General features: G+C 54.3%; 1 protein-coding gene across 1 annotated transcript; it reads right to left on the reverse strand.

Annotated features, from left to right (window-relative positions):
* Positions 1-2624: 2624 nt before the first annotated feature.
* On the reverse strand, positions 2625-15050 carry LOC311168976 (TRPM8 channel-associated factor 2-like; the record flags this gene model as incomplete). The annotated part of the gene is made up of 7 exons (XM_084230680.1): positions 2625-2876; positions 5860-6197; positions 7295-7534; positions 7790-8003; positions 8850-8950; positions 9197-10188; positions 14428-15050. 7 exons carry the CDS (start codon positions 15048-15050, stop codon positions 2625-2627), a joined length of 2760 nt encoding a protein of 919 aa, XP_084086806.1.
* Between the last annotated feature and the right edge of the window lie 5095 nt (positions 15051-20145).

Here is a 20145-nt window from a genome sequence, read left to right on the forward strand (position 1 = left end):
AATCCCTTGCTGCATTTTGAATAACAGGAAGCAACCTGTTGCTTCTTTAGCTACTTGAATCTGGACATTTTATGATACAGCAGCTGAACACAGAACTTGGTGTGCAGAAATGCGGGGGGCGGCGGATGCAGAGACCCCATGGTGTCACGTGCAGACTAGACCTGTTGGCTCAGCCTAGCTTCCTGGGTTGGAAATATGGTTTCAAAACTTGCTAGCCTGCATCTTTGCTTCTTCCAAGCAACTGACTCTGTTCGAGCATAAATAAATTAAAACAAGTTGACGGATGATTCACCTGCAGTGACGTCCTGGGGAGCAAGTATAGCTTTTTACACTTGAATAGTAGAAACGCACAGCATTTGTCCAGCTTCCTCGTCATCCCTGGGTTCCCCCAGTTCACTGACCCCTCCACATATACTTCTCATTCAATCCTGAATGCTTCCCAGAGTCACCCCCTTTCAAGGAGGGCTCATTCACGATCAGTAAAAACCACATGGCTGAGAGCAGACTGCAGTGTGTCCTCACGGGTGCCATGTGTGGCTGTTACATGCGTCCAACTTGTGTGCATCTGGTGGCGGCTCAGCACCCACCTTGGGTCCCCGGCACTGGGGCCCCCAAAGCACCTCTGGCCTGCAGGCCACACCTACTTGCTGCTGCTACTCGTTTTCGGTCATGGGGGCATCCCTGCCAGGCTTGCTCTTCTCAGTGGGGCCAACTGTGTTGCATTTGAGTTTCCAGATCTCCACCTAAGCGTGTTATTTCAGCAGCAGAGAGGAGCTGGAACTCTTAGGGCTCTTAGGATGTTTAATCCTTCCCGTGAGTGCTAAGGTGGAAGTGACTCATCTGACGTTTCCATCCGGCTGGCCTTGACTTTCTCCCCCTGAGATGAGGTGATGTCTGGTGTTGTAACTACCCTCTACCCCGGGGTAATTCCTGGTTTCTCACCATCTGTCTGTGCTGCTCACCCACTCACCTGCTTTGTTCTCTGGTAAACATGGGGTAAATCATAACTTCATTGAACTCCCTTTGTTAATGCACCTCTTTCCAGGTGCATTAAACTATCAAACAGTCACAGACCAGAAACACCCCCAAAATTTTGTTGCTATCAGCTTCAGTCAACCCTAACTCTTCCTCTTAGCTTTGTGACTTCACAGAAGTTATTTAATTTTTCTAAATGTCTGTCGTCTTACTTATGAAGGGGAGATAATAATAATACATAGCTCAGAGGTCTGTTGCAAAGATTCCATGAGCTAATTCCAGGAAAACAAGTCACCCATGCCTGGGACACGGTGACTGTGTGTTACGTGTTAGGTGTCATTACTGTTCTCTCAGTGAATGAACATCTACTGAGCCCCTTTCATATGAGAAGTGCTGGCAAAGGATGCTGGTGAGGGGACGGGGGTTACTGTGAAAGGGTGGGGAAGTTCCTGAGGTCAGCTCTACTGAGGAGCGACTCTGGTCTCCACAAGGCTCACGACTGATATTCAAATCAACAAAAATAGGGCTTCAATGCAAGCTGGAGAAAAAGGAGCAGGTGTACACGCCCTTATTCCTGGAGACGAACCTCCGAGTGGAATTCCATGGAGCCAGAGTTGGGACAGCTTGGAAAGAGAGTATGAGAAAGTTCTGAGGATGTGGGTGGGGGGTGGTGTTAAGTGACTGTGGGTTCACTGGGGCAGCTGCCCCAGTGATCTTGCTCCAGGGTGAAGCTGCCCCAACCAGGGACCCCTCCGGCTGACTGCTGCTGACGGCTGGCAAGGCCTTGTTGCCGGTCACCAGAGAGGTACTTCGCTTTTTTTGTGCTAAGAACAAACAGGCTTTTGAATGTGAGAGGGGTTGCTACAGCCTCTTGTGGAAACAGAAGCACAAGAAGACAGGCCTAGCCAAGAAGGCCAAACCCTGTCACATCCAGTTTGAGTTCACAACAGTCTTTCTTGAGTCCATACTGGAATCCTTCCTGCGGAGGGAAAGAGGCTGTAGGATGGGCAAGGTGCCCACAGCGGCCGCTGGGACCCTGTCAGGAAAGGCGCTGGCGTGCGTGAGATACCTCACGATGACTGTTAACCCCCAAGAGGTCAGTCCTGAGGCAGGTTCAGTTTTCAGGATGTCCACTCTCCACTAGATGAAGAGGCCACCACGGGACGGGCCGGAGCCAAGGGAAACCCTGAGTGGGCACGTGCTGAGGCTCGAACACGTTCACAAGATGACAGGAGGGGAGTGAATTTCTGTAGAAGCAAAGCTGGGTCCAGGCTCCATCCCTCTCGCTATCAGCCAGCAGGAGAAATCAGGGGCCCTGTCATGGCCAGCAGGGGTGAGGGGCTGACATCTGCTTATCACGTCATCCTCGGTCTCCACAAGAACCAGCAAGACCTCAAGGTGCCAAGATGAAAACCCTCCACCAGCAGCCTGGGGAGGTGGAGCGAGACTTGGTGAAAGCAACAGTGTAGACAGCAGCAGTCAGTGAGGCACGAGGGCACATTCCCAAGAAAGCTGGTTCCTCTTGACTTATGACCTTAATGGCCTTCCTGAAGAAAGGTTGCGAAGTGGGACTCAGGCTGCAGAGTTCAAGGGCAGAAGCACGGAGTCGGGGCTGGAGCGGTCACACCTGCCCCCCAGCTGGGCATCCTCTACTCTGCGGGGACGTAGGCCCTCATGGGGTTCTCCTGCCACGCAGGCAGGCAGGCCAGGCTCTCAGCCACCTCCTTCCGGACAGGCCAACCCCAGGACTCAAAGAAAGGAGCCAGATTCTTCTGCACTTTGTTGGAGAACTTCTGCACCCACAGGTTCATCTTGTCGGCCTTGTCCTTGGGCAGGCTGGAGAGCGTCTCGTACTCGGCGAACAGCTCGGTGAACGGCTCCCACCCAAAGGCTTCCTGGAGCTGGAGAAGGGAGACAGAGAAGGGGCAGGATGAGGAGCTGGTGTGCAGACGTCACCCCAACACACACAGAAGGTTACCCAGTAACCTCAGTTACCAGCCAGCTTTTAGCACAGATTTAATTCTTATCACGAGTCTCTCCCGTGTCCCCTAAGATACTCAGCCCACTGATGGGCAGGAGAGGCTCCCCTGCCTCACTCGAGGACAGAGCCTGTGCTTGACCGTTCATTGGTTTATAGTAGGGTCTCGACAAATGGCAGCTACTCTACATTTTATTGTCTCCTCTCTCCATGGCCAGTTCGCACCCAAATTGGAGCAGGGAGAACTAGATGAGGTGGGTGAGCAGCCCCATTTTCAGCAGTGGGTGCAATGCCCGTGATCATAAGCAGCTTCATTCATTTGCTTGCCCCCTGTCACCGGCCCCCATCCTCTGCATGTAAAGACGCATCATTGGCTCTTTCTACTTCTTGGCCACGAAGCCCCCCGCATCTAGTTCCTGGGGACCCCAATGTCAGTACACAATAAATGACTCTGTGGAGGAACAGCTTTCATTGCAACAGTGACACCCACAGATCCTAAGTGTTTTCCTGGGACTCAGACAGGTTTGTGCCCAAGATGAGGTTCCTCGTGCCTGCCGTGGTTGGCCGACTGGTACCCCCAAAGCTGGAAACTCCTTACACTCTCCAGACATCATAAAATCCTCGCTTTTTGATGGTTGTCTCAGAGTCTCAGACCTGGGCTTTCCCAAGACTATCGCTTTGCTTGTGCAACACCGCCTTTGGGGCAAACCCAGAAAGGCAGGCTCCTGTTCCTTTGGAGGGGGCACTCGCCCCAGTGCACAGGCAGGAGGCGCTGTCACCAAGGTTATGGGGGTTTGGAAGCACAGGGCCCTTGGCATCTCCTGACCCACTCCCTCTTTTATGGGGGAGAATTCTGTGCATCTGGGTATGAAAACTGAGGCAGAAGACACCTCTGATCATGTCTCCCCAGGACAGAACCTCACTCAGGTGCCCTCACAGCTTTGCTGCTTTCTTATCTAGCCTTTGACTTACCTGCCCATCCCTAGTAATTAATTTGTTAACAACTTAAACAGCTATGACACCTGTAACATTTATTAAGTATCTACCATGCCAGGTGTGCTGGGAAAATGAATGAAGAGCTCTTTGTCCATCTAGAGGTCACCTGTCATGGGAGAGACAGGTGGACATAACTGACTGGCAGTATTGGCTTTTGAAGGAGGCGATATTGAGGGCAGAGGCTAGCCGAGTTGGATTGTGACAGCTGATTTGGCAGGTGAGAGATGAGCATGTTTCAGCAGCAGGAGGAGAGAATGGAGGCCCAGAAGCTGGAACAGCAAGAGGTGTGCCTGGGGGGACAGGCTGGTGAGCTGCAGGGCCCTTATGGAGGGGAGGAAACTGAGCTGGAGACACTGACCCCAGGAGGGTACCTCCCTTCCACTCCCTGAGGAGCAGTTTGGACTTTATGCTGTATGTAAGGAGGGTGCTTGAGTTGAATGTGGAATATTAAAGTTCTCTTGGAGTAGTGTGGAAGCCTGGCTGTAGGTGGGGGTGAGGTGCTGGAACAAGGAGGAGGCGGCTGGAGTAGACAAGACAATGAGGAGCTGAGTTAAGGCAGCGGCAGGAGCAGCCAGGAGCAGCATCAGAAGGTGTCTGTCAGTCCTGAGACTCAGGCCCCAATACCGTGGGTCCCCCCAATGCTGCTGCACTGGGATACTCAGGCTCCCTGCTGAGCAGGCAGGTGGGGGTGCACCTCAGGGGGTGCCTGCCCTTCAAGGTCTCCTTCCCTCTGGAGCCTCAGACTGGCTCGCTAAGAATCTAGAACTGACGCAATGCAAAGGATCTCACGGACCGGGGATGTCTTATTCACTCTGTAGAAAATGAGTGAAAGAAGAAAAAGATCAAAGAGGGTGTGGAAGGGCAAAGCCGGCTTGTCATTAGCTCCTGACTTCATTTTCCTCTGGTTCCATCCTTCCATGGTGTTATACTGGGCGGGCTGCTTACACGCTGGCTTCAGGGTCCTGCCTACAGGTGCCAGCCTCCTGGGAGCTCTGGTAGGACAGAGGTTTGACAACTTGAAGGTGTTAACACTCAAAGCAGAATCGGGGCCTGGGACTTGTGCTTTGCTCAGGACTTTGGGGCTCCCCTGTTGGGTTGGTGGGTTAGTTAATTGCTCTGCAACCACCGTGGGTTTGAACACAGATGGCTCTCCTGCGCTGCCTCTTGTGAACTGGTTGCTCCGTAGGATGAAGGCACAGAACGCTCATGTGGCTCATCAGGCTAAGGCCACGAACCACCATGCAAAACAATGACCATTTCTGGAGCACTTATGAGGAGACAAGATAAAGTGGGTGACTCTGACATTCTTGGGACAGTCTAACCCGGAGCTCCACCCTTGCCCCATATGCCAGTCAACTGTGAGTCTCTCTGTCTACATTTTTTCCATGATACCTTTCATTTCCTCTTACTTATCACCATAAAATCACAGGAGGCACTAAGGCCTCCCTGGTGGTGCAGCAGGTTGAGCGCAGCGCTGTGAAGCTGTCCGCAGCCTCTACAGCACAGGTTTGATCCCGGCCAGCCAGAGAGATACCCACATGGTGCAGCAGACCTCTCCTGTCTCGCCCCTGCTCCCCTCAGCAGTGTGTTTCAGTACATCTACCTGTTCTGCTCCCGCTTTGTCTCTGGTGAATCCTCTCACCCTCCTGCGCATCTGGCCTGTACCCCAGTTCTTATATAAATCAATCAATCTTAAAAAAAATCACAGGAGGCCAGTGGGACAGGTGTGATTCTCTCCCTCTTACAGCTGTATCACCTGAGAAGCCCCCCACACAGGCCAGGTCCCGTGTCCATGGGAGGTGGCTGCAGCATTCCGATCTACCGGGCTGCTGGGGATAGAGAAGAAGCTGCAGAGCTCTAGGATGCTCCATGACAGAGGGACCTGCTGCCCCCCGTGCCCTGCTCAGTACCTGGAGGTAGGTTTCCAGCGCCGTCCAAACCTCCCAGTCATGCAGGTGGGCTCCCTTGTCCAGGTAAGTTTTGATCCTCTTCTCTCGTTCTGGGGGGCTCAGAGCTGGGTGGGCCTGAGCCCTGGGGATGCCCAGGACCGTCTCGTGCACATAGACTGACCAGAGGTTGCAGGTGGCCTCAGTGGTGTGAGGAGGGAACTCCCACCCGTGCTGCTGCTGGTTGTGGCCCAGCTCGTGGATGGGGCCCCAGAGACCTTTGCTTCTCATGTCCGTCTCGCTGAGGAGCGCCTGTGCCGACTGCAGGTGGCACATGATGGGGTAGCCCGAGTGCATCCAGCCTGGGAATGCAGAAGGAGGAGGCAGGCCTGAGGAGGGGCCCACCCAACCCAGTTCCCTCGCTCCTCTCCACGACGTAGCTTCCCTCACCACCCTGCTCGCCCCGACTGGTCTAGAAGCTCCATGACGACTGGGGAGTGGATGGCTTTCCTGCACTTGGGAAGAAGCCAGGGATCCCCTGGTCTCACACTGGGTCATGGCACAGCCTCGTGCTGGCCTCGAAGGGTGCTCACATGGCTAATGGCAGTCACCCCGCCACAGCCCCACACTTCCTGTGAGTTTCCTGCATGTGCGTGTGTGACAGTACGTCTCGGGTGTGGATTTGAGATCCTAGTCCAGTGTCATTCCTTCTCCTGCTGTCCAGACTCATGTTCTGTAAGAGAGAGAACCCTGTGCTTCTTTACACACAGGAAAACAAGTCCAGGGCCTCCCTGGTGGCACAGGGGCTAAGTCTCAGCACTATCACCACTGCAGCCTGAGTTCAATGCCCGGCCAGGGAGCTGACCACATGGCGCAGCAGACCTCTCCTGTCTCCCCGCTGCTCCCCTCAGCAGTGGATTTCAGTAGATCTGCCTGTTCTGTGCCCCACTTTGTCTCTGGTGAGTCCTCTCACCCCCTGCGCCTCTGGCCTGCACCCCAGCTCTTGTATGCATAAGTAAATAAAATAAATCTTAAAAAAAAAAAAAAAGAAAAGAAAACAAGACCAGAAGCATTTCACCACATCAGAACCAGATTTCCTCATTTTTCCTTGGATGAAGCCTTTCTCGCTCCAAGCCACTCAATACTCAGCGGGAAATGGTTGACTCTTCTCATCACTAAGTATGTTCAAAGGAAATATTTGTGCTCCCACTATCCCTGGAACTAACCCTCACCGCCTCTGCTGACTCCGAGCACCCATATTTCTAAGTGGGTGCCACTGCTGGGTGCCATCTCATCGTGGAGCTGTGAACGATTTACCTTTTCCCACCTGAGCAGCTTTGCACCCACATCCATGTCTTTTACGTCTTTTATCACTTGGCTTTACCTGTAAGGTTATGTCTTACTGTTTTTAAAAGACGATCACTCGATGGCTGACGCGGCGCCTCCGGGGAGCACCTACCTGCCGAGATCTGCACGTCAGCAACAATCCTCTCCGGACGGCGGAAAGGGAAGGGCTGGGCGGCCAGCCTGGCGATCGCCCGCATCATCTCATCCCAGAGGCGCAGGACAGGCCCCGGGTCCTCCAGGCCCCAGAGGTTTTCAGCTGGCACCGTCAGGATGATGTTGTCTGTGGCCAGCTCCCCCCAGGGCGCCGGGCTCGCCTGGACGCAGCGCCGCCACTCCTCCAGGGACGTCCTACCTGGGGAGGAAGGTCACTGAACCTCCAGCCACTCCCCCCTTGGCCTTCCTGCAACGTGCACTGCAGGAGGACGCGAAAAGCATAAGCTCAAGCACACGGGGTGTCTGTATCCTGCCTCCACCCCTCCCCCACCAGCCCGTCCCCCTCTGTCCACCAGTCCATCCCCCTCTGTCCACCAGTCCTCATCCTTCCCCTCCGAGCCCCTGACTACCACACGCCCCCAGCCCCCTCTTCCCTCAGCTTCTGGCCACTTACCCAGCTTGTAGTATGGGGCGGGCACAGAGTTCTTGATGGTGACAGGCACAGGGCCCAGCTGACTGTCCTTGGGCACGATGACATAGAGCAGGCCACCCCAGAGGCAGGAGACTGATAGCTGGGTCCTGTCCATACAGCACCGGTGCGTCACCACGGGCGCTCGACACAGCTTGCTGGCCTTGGTCAAGTCATCGGTGTGGCAGCCAATCTGTACCTGGAGAGGCAGTTCCACCAGGTGTGGGAGGAACTAGGTCCCTGGGGTGTATGTGGGGACTCGAGGGGGGGGGGCTGCTGTGTGAATGGAGGACGTTGGAAGAACTCCAGTTCCCCCTTTCTATGAGCTGTGCATGAGGGGATGTAAGTACCCCAAAGTCACGCACACTGAGGTGGGGGGGGGTCTTCCTAGGGACCTGAGCAGCCCCATGGTGTCGACTACCTGAGGTGGATGCTCACAGGGCCCCAAGGTGCCTCTGTCCTGGCAGAGCCCTGGGCCCTTCCATCAGGACCCAATTTGGTGGCTGATTCCTGTGCTGGGTCCTTTCCTGCCTTTGTGCACAGACTGGAGGCTAAGGTGGTGGGGTCTGGCCTGACTCCCTTCTCTTTCCCCCACCCCTGCCCCCCGCTATTCAGGGTGTCCCTTCCCGGGGACTGGGGATTGATGGTGGCACAAGGTGGTGGAAAGTGAGCCTCAGCCCCAGGCAGGAGGGTTGTAATTCTGCAAGCAGGGCTGATTTCTGTGAGCGAGCCAATTAAATGTGCTCCTCAGGGTCAAGGCAAAGGTCAAAGGTCAAAACAAGAAGGACCATGTGCAGCTGGGGAAGTGGGTGCAGTTCTGTGTATGCCAGGCCCTCGGGCTTCCTGGCGGCAGGTAACACCCTTGCATGGGCTGAGCTGGCTGCTGTTAGGAGCTTGGGCCTTGGTGGCCACTCCCCGAGGCCCCGAGATTCTGCTCCCTCACCTGTCAAGTCTGTCAAATGGACACCACCACCCCGTCCTGAACCACTGGCTGGAGCACAGCTGCCATGGGCTTGGGGGTACGGCTGCGGCACTGTGGCCTTACCTTCAGCCCAGCAGAGGCTGCAGCTTCAGACGGCAGGGAGACTTCTGCATTCTGCCCATCCAGCAGGTAGAGTCCAGTGCTGACCCAGGAATCACCGTGGCCTGACCAAAGGCATAGGAAGGGCTGAGTCCTTCCCCCAACTGATCCCACTCTGCTGGGAGCCTCACCACCCCCATCACCTCCACCAACTCCTCCATGCGCCCTGCACTCAGCCCTCCTCCACCCAAGGTAGAGCCCGAACCCCCATCCTCTTGAAAGTCCCTGATAAGGAAGGGAGAGGATACCAGGTCCCCGAGTCAGCGAACCCCACCATCTGCCAGGGCCGGGCACACCCTCCTATTCTGTACCTGGGTTGTTTCCATCAATCTCCACCATGATGGGGTGTTCCGAGGGGTGCCAACTGGAGTTGCAGCTACAGCTTCCAAGTCCCTGCGCCAGCCCGGAGCAGTCAGTGCCGGAGCGGGCCAGCTCCGTGGCCAGACAGAGCGTGACAGCCTCACAGGAGTCACTGGCCACGGGGTTTTCCTTGCTCACCGCTGGCAGGCCGCACCGACCCAGCATCTTCCTCAGCAGTCGGCGGACAGATGAGTAAGCAGGGACCCCGTTTGCGGGGATCTGGAGGAAGCCCGCAACATCTACCCGCAGCCTTGCCAGCCAGTTCTTTGGTACCTCCCCACCCTGCCGGCTCAAGGTGGCCTGGAATTGAGACAGTGCCCGGCGGAAGTGGTAGCTGTGCATCTCGGGGCTGGGCACGGGGAAGCAGCTTGGGTGCAGTGTCCAAGGTAGGATGCTGAGGCCAAAGCGGTTGAGGATGATGTTCCCAGGGAAGCCGGCCAGGGCCGAGCGGCCGGAGTTCTGCGAGGCCCACCACCAGGACTGGCCCCCAATCAGTAAGCCCCCGCCCTCGGCCACGAACTCCTGCAGCTGCTGGGCCTCCTGGTCACTGTAGGCTTTGCAGCAGTACACCTGCAAGTCCCTGGTCAGCTGGGGCTGCAGGCTACATGGCAGGCCATGTTCCGATAGCAGGGTGCACAGGTTCGGAAGGTTGGTGTTCACCCCAACTTTGCCTGTCTGGCCAGCTGTCAGCCAGCGCATAGCATTGAGCAAGAAGGGCCCCAACTTGGGAGCACCGAGCAGGCCCTCGTGGGCAGCCAGGACCACGCGGCCCCGGCCATAGCGGGCGGCCGCCAGGAAGCAGCCAAGTGAGGCATCCAAGCCCAGGGGGCAGGCCAGGGCCCCATGCACAAGCAGCTGCGAGGGGATGCCGCCCGTCTGGATGTCCAGCTCGGAGATCCCTTCCAGGAGCTGCTGCTGGTCCTGCCTGAGATCCTCCCCACATCTGCAAAGTGACAGGAAGGACCAAGAGACACAGTCTGTTAACAAGTCACTGAAACCAGCTCATAGGATAGAGCAATCTGTGTGGATACAGTGACCACATAGTTGACTGCAAGCTTCTCATTCATACCAATAGCATCTAAGATTTCAGCATGCAAGGCCGTTTATGCAAGGCCAGGCTCCGGCAAAATTTTGCATCTTTTTAAAAAAAAAAAAGATTTATTATTTATTTATGCATACAAGAGCTGGGGCACAGGCCAGAGGTGTGAGGGACGAGAGGGTTCACCAGAGACAGAGTGGGGAGCAGGTGCATCTACTGAAACACACTGCTGAGGGGAGCAGTGGGCGAGACAGGAGAGGTCTGCTTTGCCATGTGGGTCAGCTCCCTGGCCAGGGACTGAACTCGTGCCTCAGTGGCTGCTGATAGCTTCATAGTGCTGAGACCCAACTCCTTGTGCCACCAGAGAGGCCCATAATTTTGCATCTTTTAATGATTATCACTTAGTTTACAGTGTTAGTTCTTAGCAACATAAAATAATGATGCTTTTTATAATCCAGGTTCTTCTCTGTCCTGTACATTTTACCTTTATGTACTTACCCCAGCCTCCCCCCACCCATTCTTTGGGAGAGTTTACACTTGTAGGCCTGAGACAGAGACTCCTGAGTTGACATGGTTTTATCAAGACAAAACTATCAGAACACCAGGCAGATGACACCACAAGAAACATCTTCCCCGTATCTTCCTGGCATTTAATTAACATGACTGAACAGATGCATCCACAGTGACACACACACACTATACACACACCATTCACATATGCACACCCATCCATACCCTCCCTCCCCCATCAACTATAGGTAGGAACAAATATCAAAACACACACTGTGTAAATACCACTTCCTGTTAAGGGAAATAAGGGCCCTTGGGAGAAATAACTGCTCTCAGGTATGGGGTAGGAAATGTGTAAGATGAGACTTAATTCTCCTGTTACCCACAGAAGCAAAGAAGTCCACAAAGGTTGGGATAAAAAGACTCAGGACTGAACCTGAAGAGGTTCCCAAGCATAAAAGGTGGGATGATTTTAGTGATAAAGAAAATAAATGAAACATATTTCCCACGTCAGTATGTCTCAGTCCATGAGTTTATTACAATACTCAGAAAAATTCCAGCATAATAGTGACCTTTGGAAGATGTTAGGGAACCAATTTACTATTTTGAAAACTAGTTAAAAAGGGGAGAAGCAAGCACTTCTCTTGGCTTCCTCATATAAGTTATACTGCAACAGGGTGGTCCCCAGGAAAGGGGGAGGTTCCCTGCCCCACCCAAGGAAGGGTGGAGCTGAGCAGGAAGAAGAGAAGCTGCAGAAGAGACTGAGGAAGGAAGAAGCAGGATGGAGCCAGGAGACCTGGAGGAGGCGCATGGAGCCTAGAGACACGTGAAGAAGCTGCGCTTGTCTTTTGGTCGTGGACTGGGTGACACAGATGTGGGTGAGACCCGTGGGGAGGTGACCATGGCAGCTTTTATCTTGATGTTGATTTTGCTCTTTTCCTTCCGGGCTTGTCTGGTTGTTTCTGACCCTTTTCTGTGGGTCCCCACTGGAAGATGCTTTAGACTTGTGGCAGGCATTGGGGCCTTGCTCTGGGCCGATCCCATTTGGATGGAGTTTTACCCACGAGGGGACGGGTCACTTTGGGTGCTTCATTTAGAAACTAGATTCTTTGCCCTACCTGTATTGTTTCCTAGTTTTATTAAAGTTCCTTCCCACTAAAGTCTCCTATGTTTTGTGTTGCTGCGGCGGATGGCAGAACCCATTTAGAATAGGCCGGTTTGCGGGGTTTGGGCTGCCCCTCTCCCTGCCCTATAACAATACCACAGTGTAGGCTAACAGTTGACGAAAGTAGAAGTAGCCCAAACACTAAATGAGAGAACTATCAGCAGTTTAAAGTCACTGTTTTATAACCAAAAGTGGCTCAGTGGATCTAGTTCTAGGCAATGGTGATGAACTTCAGATAAGAGAGAAAGACACTGTGGTCTACTCTGGGGCGGTAACACCTACTAAGGCGTCTGCTCGAAAATTCCAACTTGAATCTGATGGACCCCCTAGGTGGGGTGGGGAACTTTCTCTTAAAGGGCCAGATGATAACATTGCAGGCATGTGGGCCATGAGTTCTCTGCTGGATCTACTCAATTTTGCCACTGTAGCTCCCAAGCAGCCATTGACAAAATGTTCATTTTTGGGCACGGCTGTGTGCCAATAAAACTCTATTTACAAAAACGGGCTGGCCCTCAGGCCATTGTTTGCTGACATCTGCATAAGATCTAGCTCTAATTTCCAATTGTAAGTAGAGATTTTGAAATCTTGAAGTTTATATTTACAACAGGAAATACAGGGAAGAAATGGACATATTAAATGACACCATAGGGATGTAACCAGCAAAATTCAGACAAAAGGAACCCATTCAGGACAAAGTATCTAGTTTTCTCAACAACTGCTACAGAATAGCAAGAGATAATGAGTTAGAAAGGAAATTCACATATCAGATATAAAAGCCACATCAAGCAATCAAAATACCAACCCCAATAAACTTCAAGAAAAAAAAAATCATAGCAATGAATGATAACACTAAGCATGCACTAATTCTTTTAGTGTAATAAGGGGGTCTTCTGGTTATATTTTCACAGGAGTTCCTCTCTGTAGTGAAATGTACTGTAATACAGATGGGATTGTGCCAGTGTGGGGTGGGGTACAGGAAATAAGATCAATTAAGAGTTGGCCAGTTTGCAGGTTAGGTGATGCCTGCATGGGTGTCTCTGCGCTATTTTCTCTACTTCTGCTTTGAAGTGGAGAGTTTGAAGTTTAGAAGTTTGAAATTTTCCATAATTAAAAGTTAAAACAAACAAAATATACTTTTGATTCAGTGGCAAAGAAATGCAGGTGCAGATGAAGAAAAGCAGGTTTAGTTTGCTGGACAAGAGACTTAGGAACAAATAAGCGAATCAAGCTGATGAAATGTAACTTGTCACTTAGTATTAGAATCAGAGACAGGCTGGGATGACTCAGATCACTGACATTGCCAGTGACCTCTCCCCTGCCCGCCCCCCGGAAGGAAGTCCCAGAGCCCAGGCTGGCTGGGTATACACTGCCTCATGGCAGTGTCGATTTCGTCAGGGATTTCTGCAGGTGCTCACTGGCAATATTCAGCCCTTTCCTGGAAGCTCCAGTTGGCCCGGGGGCTAGTTTTGGCCACTGAAATGGAACTGGAAGTCTAGTGATGAGGGCTTCCAGAAATGACATGGTTTTCTAAATTAAAGGCGACATCGTCCCACAGGTGTATCCACTGGAGCTTAAAAGAGCTTATACAGGTAGGGGAGGGGTGGGAGAGGAAAGAGACTCCCTTGTCCGGGTTTTTAGCTCCTGCATCACCTGTCTAGTAGCTTCTCCATATTAAACCCATACTGACTCAGCCTGATTGCTCAGTTTCCCCTGCTGACCCTGAATACATCCTGCAATCCCCTCCCTTCACTCTACTAGCTTATCACACTTTTTTTTTTTTAAAGATTTATTTATTTATTTATACAAGCACTGGGTACAGTCAGAAGCGCAGGAGGGTGAGAGAATTCACCAGAGCCAGAGCGGGGAGCAGAGCAGGCAGAAGGACCGAAGTACACTGCTGAGGGGAGCAGCGGGCGGCAGGAGAGGTCTGCACGCCATGTGGGACCCTCCTCCGGTGGCCGGGGAGTAGCCGGGGATCGAACTGGTGCTGCAGAGGCTGCGGGCAGCTTTGCAACCCAGTGCTCAACCGCTGCGCCACTGGGGAGGCCCACTTATCACACTTTCTTTCCTGGAGGCTTTTATCAGTACCTGCTGGAGTCCCTGTTTGTTGCCTAATTTTCCACCATAATGCAAGCCACAAGATGGTGGGATTTTGCTGAACGGGGCCTGGCACAGGGTCTGAGCTCACACAATAAGCATCCTCTCTTTCATTTATTTGAGAGCTCTTGATAAGCTCTGCATGTCCCAGGCATTGTACTCGGGAGACAGGGTGGTGAGTGAGACCAGGTTGGCTACTGAGTCACTGTAGCTTGGGCCACAGCAGGGGGTGGCAGTGAAGACCCAACCCCTCTTGTGCCTCGGGGCACTTAGATCCTGTATTTGATTTGTGGTTTCCAATGGAAGATCATAGAAGAGGAATCAAATTTATTTTTTACCCATCAGGCACCATAACAGGCCAGATCACTTACCGGACATGGAGTGGGATTTTGGGCACCTTCTTAGAGACCTTGAGCCGGCCTGTGTCCCCATAGGTGTCGGTGAAGTACACTCCAGCCACACAGGTCACCTGGTTTCCAGGGAACCTGGACAGCACCTTGTTACCGCCATGATTACTGGCCCAATACCAGGCCTGACCCCCAATGAGCAAGCCCCCACCATCTTTCACAAACTGGATCAGCTTTGCTGTCATGGTGTCATTATAGGCGTTGATGCAGTAAACTCCCAGGGCCTCGCCTGGCTCCTCCTGAATCTGCGCCTCAACCCCAGAGTCCTGCAGGATGTCTACCAGTGATCCCAGGCATGGGTGCACCCAAACGGGAGCCCTGGGTACGGGGCAGAGCCAGCCCACTGCATTGAGTAGAAAGCGGGCCAGGCCAGCATCCAGCAGGTAGCCCTCGTGGCCCACCACCACCAGGTGGCCGCGGCCGTAGGAGGAGGCCGCAATGAGCACCTGGCCCTTGTCATTGACCATGACTGGGAAGGCGGCCTCTCCAGTGAGAAGCAGTTCACAGGGGACGGGGTCTTGAGGGACATCCCAGCTGGTCACTCCGTCCATAAGGGCCTGGAAGGCAGCAGCAGGAGTGGATTTCATGGTGCTTTCAGCGGCTGTGGAGGAAAGCAAGGACTCAGCTTGTGCAGAACAGAGCAGGGACCGAGTGGAAACACAAACAACTAAATGTGTTCCAAGGAAAACCACTTATCAAGCTCCCCAAGATGTACTGGGCATGGGAGGACAGCAAGGAACACCAGACACGGCCCCCATGTTCATGGATCTAATATTTTAGAAGGGGGGAGACAATAAATGGATAAGCTGATGAATAAAATGCAGCAACTGATAATTGCTGTGAGGAAGATAAACTGTGATGTGCATGGAGCAACTGGAAAGCTACCTGAGATCTGGTGACAGCAAAGGACTCTCTGAGAAAGTGACACTAACCTGAAACCTGACTTTGAAGCTGAGACAGGACCCAGGTGAGGGGTGGGGGACGGGGATAGTGAGTGCGGCCCGCAGGACCTGGGGATCAAGCAGGAGTTGGTGTCTAAGTTGCCTTAGGACTTGATGTCTTTAGACAAAATGGTCAGGGGACCTTCCAGAAACCGCCTCTACCTGAGCTAGTGTCCTGTGGTCCCCAGAGGTCTCTCAACATTGGGGGTACCTGAAACTGAGATCCCCACTCTCTTCAGAGCAGCTCCTCTTGGAAAAATGACCTAAGTCTCAGTTTCCCTTTTTGTAAAGGAAATAACACCTCCTCTGGGCATGTTGAACATTGAGAGAATGCCTGCAGAATGTCTTTCCTGGGTTGATGAGCACCGAGAAATGTCTATTTGTTGTCCTTTCTACTTCCCCTGAGCCACTCCCCTTGGTGCTACCTTGACCTCAGTGGCTGGCTGCCCTGGAGGACTTCCCTGGAATCCTGGGCACACCTTGCTCCACCAGTGCCACGGGGCAGCCCTGACGTGGCATGAGCTGCCACCCAGCGAAGGCGCCAGGGGTCCATGCCAAGGCCGCTATCCTGACCAGCATTCTAGATGCTTCTTAGAGGGTCTGGGAGGAGGTGAGCCCCAGTTGCCCACAAAGGCAAACAGCTCAGTGCACCACACCCTTCCCTCCCTGATGGTCTCATCCGCTGCTCACTGTTATTCTGGGCTCATTTCCCAAATAAATTACGGGCCCTCGAGCCCTCCTCCCAGGCTTCGCTTTGAAGAAGAATCGAAACCCAAAAGGTACCAACCCTCACGCGCACCTGCCTCCTCCTGTCCTCTCCCCTGCCCGCGCACACCGCAGCCACCTCGCGGTTCACCTTTCCGGCATCCGTCACGCATCAGCCCCGTCTAGACCCAGCCAACCTGGGGAGGACGTATCCTCACCTGCAGGCTTCCTGAAGGCACCCCACTTATGTCTCCCCCCCCACCCCCAGGATCCCTGCGACTTCACGGGGAACCCAGAGGTAAAAGCTGGGGCCTCCCTCGGGACTTAGGTCTCCTGGGTCTGGGCCTTTCACAGTTTTGCAGACTACCCTGTGCACCAAATCTCGTAGGCGCGCGCCAGAGCCCGCCCGGGGTTCCCCTAAAATCCCAGCTGCTCTCGTGGCACTGCCTGGGGCGGCGGGTTCGCGGGGGGAGCGGGGCGCGGGCCCCGGGCGGCCGGGCGCGGCGGGCGGCCACCTCCGAGCTGGCGGGCGCGCCGTGCCCGCCGGGTCTCCCGGGCTTTACGGGAAAGCACCCCGAGCCCGGAGGGGCGCAGTGCCTTCCCGGGGTCCCGACTCCGACTGCGCGCGCCGCGGACACGCGCTCTCGGCACACCCGAGCCCCCAGCTCCGGAGGCAGAGGAGGTGCCCGGGCCTCGGCGGACGCCCCCGGCGCGGCGGAACCGGAGACCAGAACTGCCGGAGCCAGAGCCCCGGGGCCGCAGCGCTCTCGGGTCCCGCAGCCCGGCGCACCTGCGAGCCAGGTGTGCGGCCACCGCCCACCCCGCGGACGCGCTCGGATGGGGAGACTCACGACGGGGTCCTCGGGGTCCGCGGGGCCGGCTCCGGGCGCTGGGGCGTCTGCGAGGCGCGGCGGGACCGTCCCGGCGGGCGGGGCCTCAGCAGAGTCGCGGCCCGGTCCGGCCAGGCGGTGGGCGGGGCGCGCGGGGCGGGGCGGGGCGCGCGGTGTGGTGGGCGGGGTTTCAGCAGAGGTGCCGCCGTGTCCTCCTAGGAGGTGGGCGGGGTGGTGGGCGGGGCATCAGCAGAGTTGCTCCGGAACAGACCCAGGCGGTGTGCGGGCGGGGCTGTGGGCGGGGCTTCAGCGGGAGGGGCGGGGATATGGGCGGGGCTTCAGAAGAGGCTCTGCCGGATCCTACCCGGCGGTGGGCGGGGCGGGCGGGGCGGGGGGCGGGGTTTCAGCAGAGGGGCCGCCGTGTCCTCTTAGGAGGTGGGCGGGGCTGTGGGCGGGGTTTCAGCTGAGCTTTTCCGGAACAGTCCCAGGCGGTGGGCGGGGCGGTGGGCGGGCATCAACAGAGCTGTTCCGGAACAGTCCCAGGCGGTGGGCGGGGATGTGGGCGGGGCTTAAGCAGAGGCGCTGCGGGTCCGTCGTGGGCGGGGCTACTCGGTGGGCGGGGCTAGTGGTCACGCCCCGAACAGCCGCCCTGGAGTTCTCCCGGGACCCACAGCTCAGGAGCTGGCACCCCGGGTTCGCTGGGCCCTGCGGGATGCGCGACCAGCCCTCCCGGAAGATGGGGCTCCTCAATCTATGTGGGTCGGAGCGGGACCCGGCCCCCCTAGACTCTCTGCAGAACCCCGAGTGCCACCGGCAGCTGTGCAAAGTTGCTGCACACTGGGTGAGAAAAGCAAAGGCTCACTCCCCGGTGAACAGTCCCCCAAAACACGCACCCCGCGGCCGAGGGTGTGCTTCGGTCCCCGGGAGCTCGGCTCCTTCCGCTTCGGGGTGCGGGCGCGTGAGCCCCGCGGCGGGTGCGTCCCTGCAGCGGCGCCCCCTGGTGGTCGTCGCTCGCCGAGCAGCCCAGGTTGGGGCTCCCAGGGCGCCCCAGAGAACTCAGCCCCGGGATGCGGATTTTTGGTCTGCCAGTGTATGTGCAAATACAAAGTATACGTAGAAATCCTGCCCAGTAATGTTCTTGCTGGGCCACACATGACTGCAGAAAATTCTTTTTCCTGGAAAATGACACTTTTTTGCTTAAATCAGATATCACATCATCCCTAGGAAAGATTTGCAAAACTTTGCCAAGTCCTGCCGCTGCCTGGGCGGTTGCCCCTGCCTTGTCCAGGTTGTAATACGGCATCTACTTGTATGATCATTTAACAGGGCTCTCCCAGGGGCTCTCCTGCTGTGTTCTGCCCACCACTGAGTCCTCATTGCCTGTTTCTCGTCTGACATCTTAGTAGGCTTCAGTTTCTTGACAAATGCAGAAATACATATGGTATAAATGAATAAACAAGTCAGAGTGTTCAAGAAATGTCCGTGGAGCTTGCAAATCAATAGCCCAGTCTTTGGAGGACTGGTGGAAACTTACTTGGCAGTGGACCGAGAGCAGTCTGGCTCCAGAAAGAGGGAGCTAAGAGAACCCACCAGCGAAGACAACTTGGAGAAGACCTCTTGGTATTTCAGATACTTCAGAATCAAAGGCCAGTGTGAAGTCAGGTGAGTTCTTCTGCCTTCTGGCAGGAGCTGTGGGGACACTGAGGGAGTAGGTGAGGGACTTCCAGAGCCAAATGCTAAGCTCAGGGCCTCTTGGGTGCGTTCACAGTCTCTACCCACATTAATCTCAGTCTTTATGGTAAAGAGCATTGACTCAAAAAGCCTCCTGAGGGTATTTTGGGTTTTTTTGTTAATTATATATTTTTATTTTATATATATTTTAAATCGTTCTTAATTTTTGTACAATGTGTGCTTTCTCATCCCGGTTATAGTCCCCATGAAATTCCCACCACCAGTTCACTGGTGCACCATCACCATGGTCCCTTGTGCTCTTCCCACCCCTGTTTTGATCCTACTCCCTTCTCCCCACCTGCAGAATGTCTCTGGTTTATGGTTGCCTGTTGATTGTGATTTTCACTTTATTATAATTACTTTTTTTTCCCCCTGGCCTCTTATTTGGATCCTCTACATTCCTCCTATAATTGAAACCATCTGGTGTTTTTCTTTTTCTTTCTGGTTTATTTCACTGAACATGATCCCTTCCAGCTCCATCCATATTGTTGCAAATGACATGAGTTTCTCTTTTTTGATTGCTGGGTAATATTCCATGGTGTATATGCACCACATCTCTTGATCCAGTCATCTATTTTTGGGCAATTGGTTTGTTTCCAAAGCTTAGCTATTGTAAACAGTGCTGCTATAAACATAGGGGTGAAGGTATCCTTTTGAATTATTGTTTTTGTGTCCTTTGGGCAGATATCTAGGAGAGGAATTGCTGGGTCATAGGGTAGCTACATTTTTAGCAGTTTGAGGAACCACCACACAGCTTCCCATAGTGGTTGGGCCGGTTTGTACTCCCACCAGCATATAAGAGGGTTCCTTTTTCTCCACATCCCCTGAGGGTATTTTGGTTTTGACTAAAGAAGGTGTAGGGTCAGGACTGGACACAGTGCAGGTTTTCTGATTCCATGCAGACCAGGTAAAGGAGGAGTCAGAGTCCTCAGTGGTTTTGCAGGTCTTTTATTGGGGTTCACCAGGCATATGGCAGACAGGGGTGCTGGGGGACGGGAGGCTGGCAGGCTTCCCAGCCCCCAACAGGTCTTCACTCTGGGCTCTCCGGCATTCTCTCGGCTCCTGTTCGATCTCGGCTTCTCTTTTAGCTTCTCCTGCTTCTCTCTCGGCTTCTTGGCTTCTGCTGGAGTCCCCGTGACGCCGCCCTTAAAAGCAGTCTCAGCCCAGGTGAATCCCATCTACCTATGCCCACACCCTATTCCAGGTGCGGCCATCAGGCATGCATTCAGGACCGCAAGGATCCATCATCTATCCTGATGGCGGGAGAGCAGAAAAGCCTGACATTTTCTTTACCCTACAGAAGGGCTTCAAACAAAGGGGCATTTTCCAGAGAGAGAGAGAGCAGAAGCAGGCCCATCCTCACCAAGGTACCTGCCATTTGGGAGCTGGAGGTGGCTGAAGAATGAAAACAGAACAACAGGGGCCACAGCAGAAAGCTTTACTTAAAAACTACCAAAGATGGTGGCATGGGTGTC

Source organism: Talpa europaea (assembly GCF_964194135.1).
Source record: "Talpa europaea genome assembly, chromosome: 3".
Lineage (NCBI taxonomy): Eukaryota > Metazoa > Chordata > Mammalia > Eulipotyphla > Talpidae > Talpa > Talpa europaea.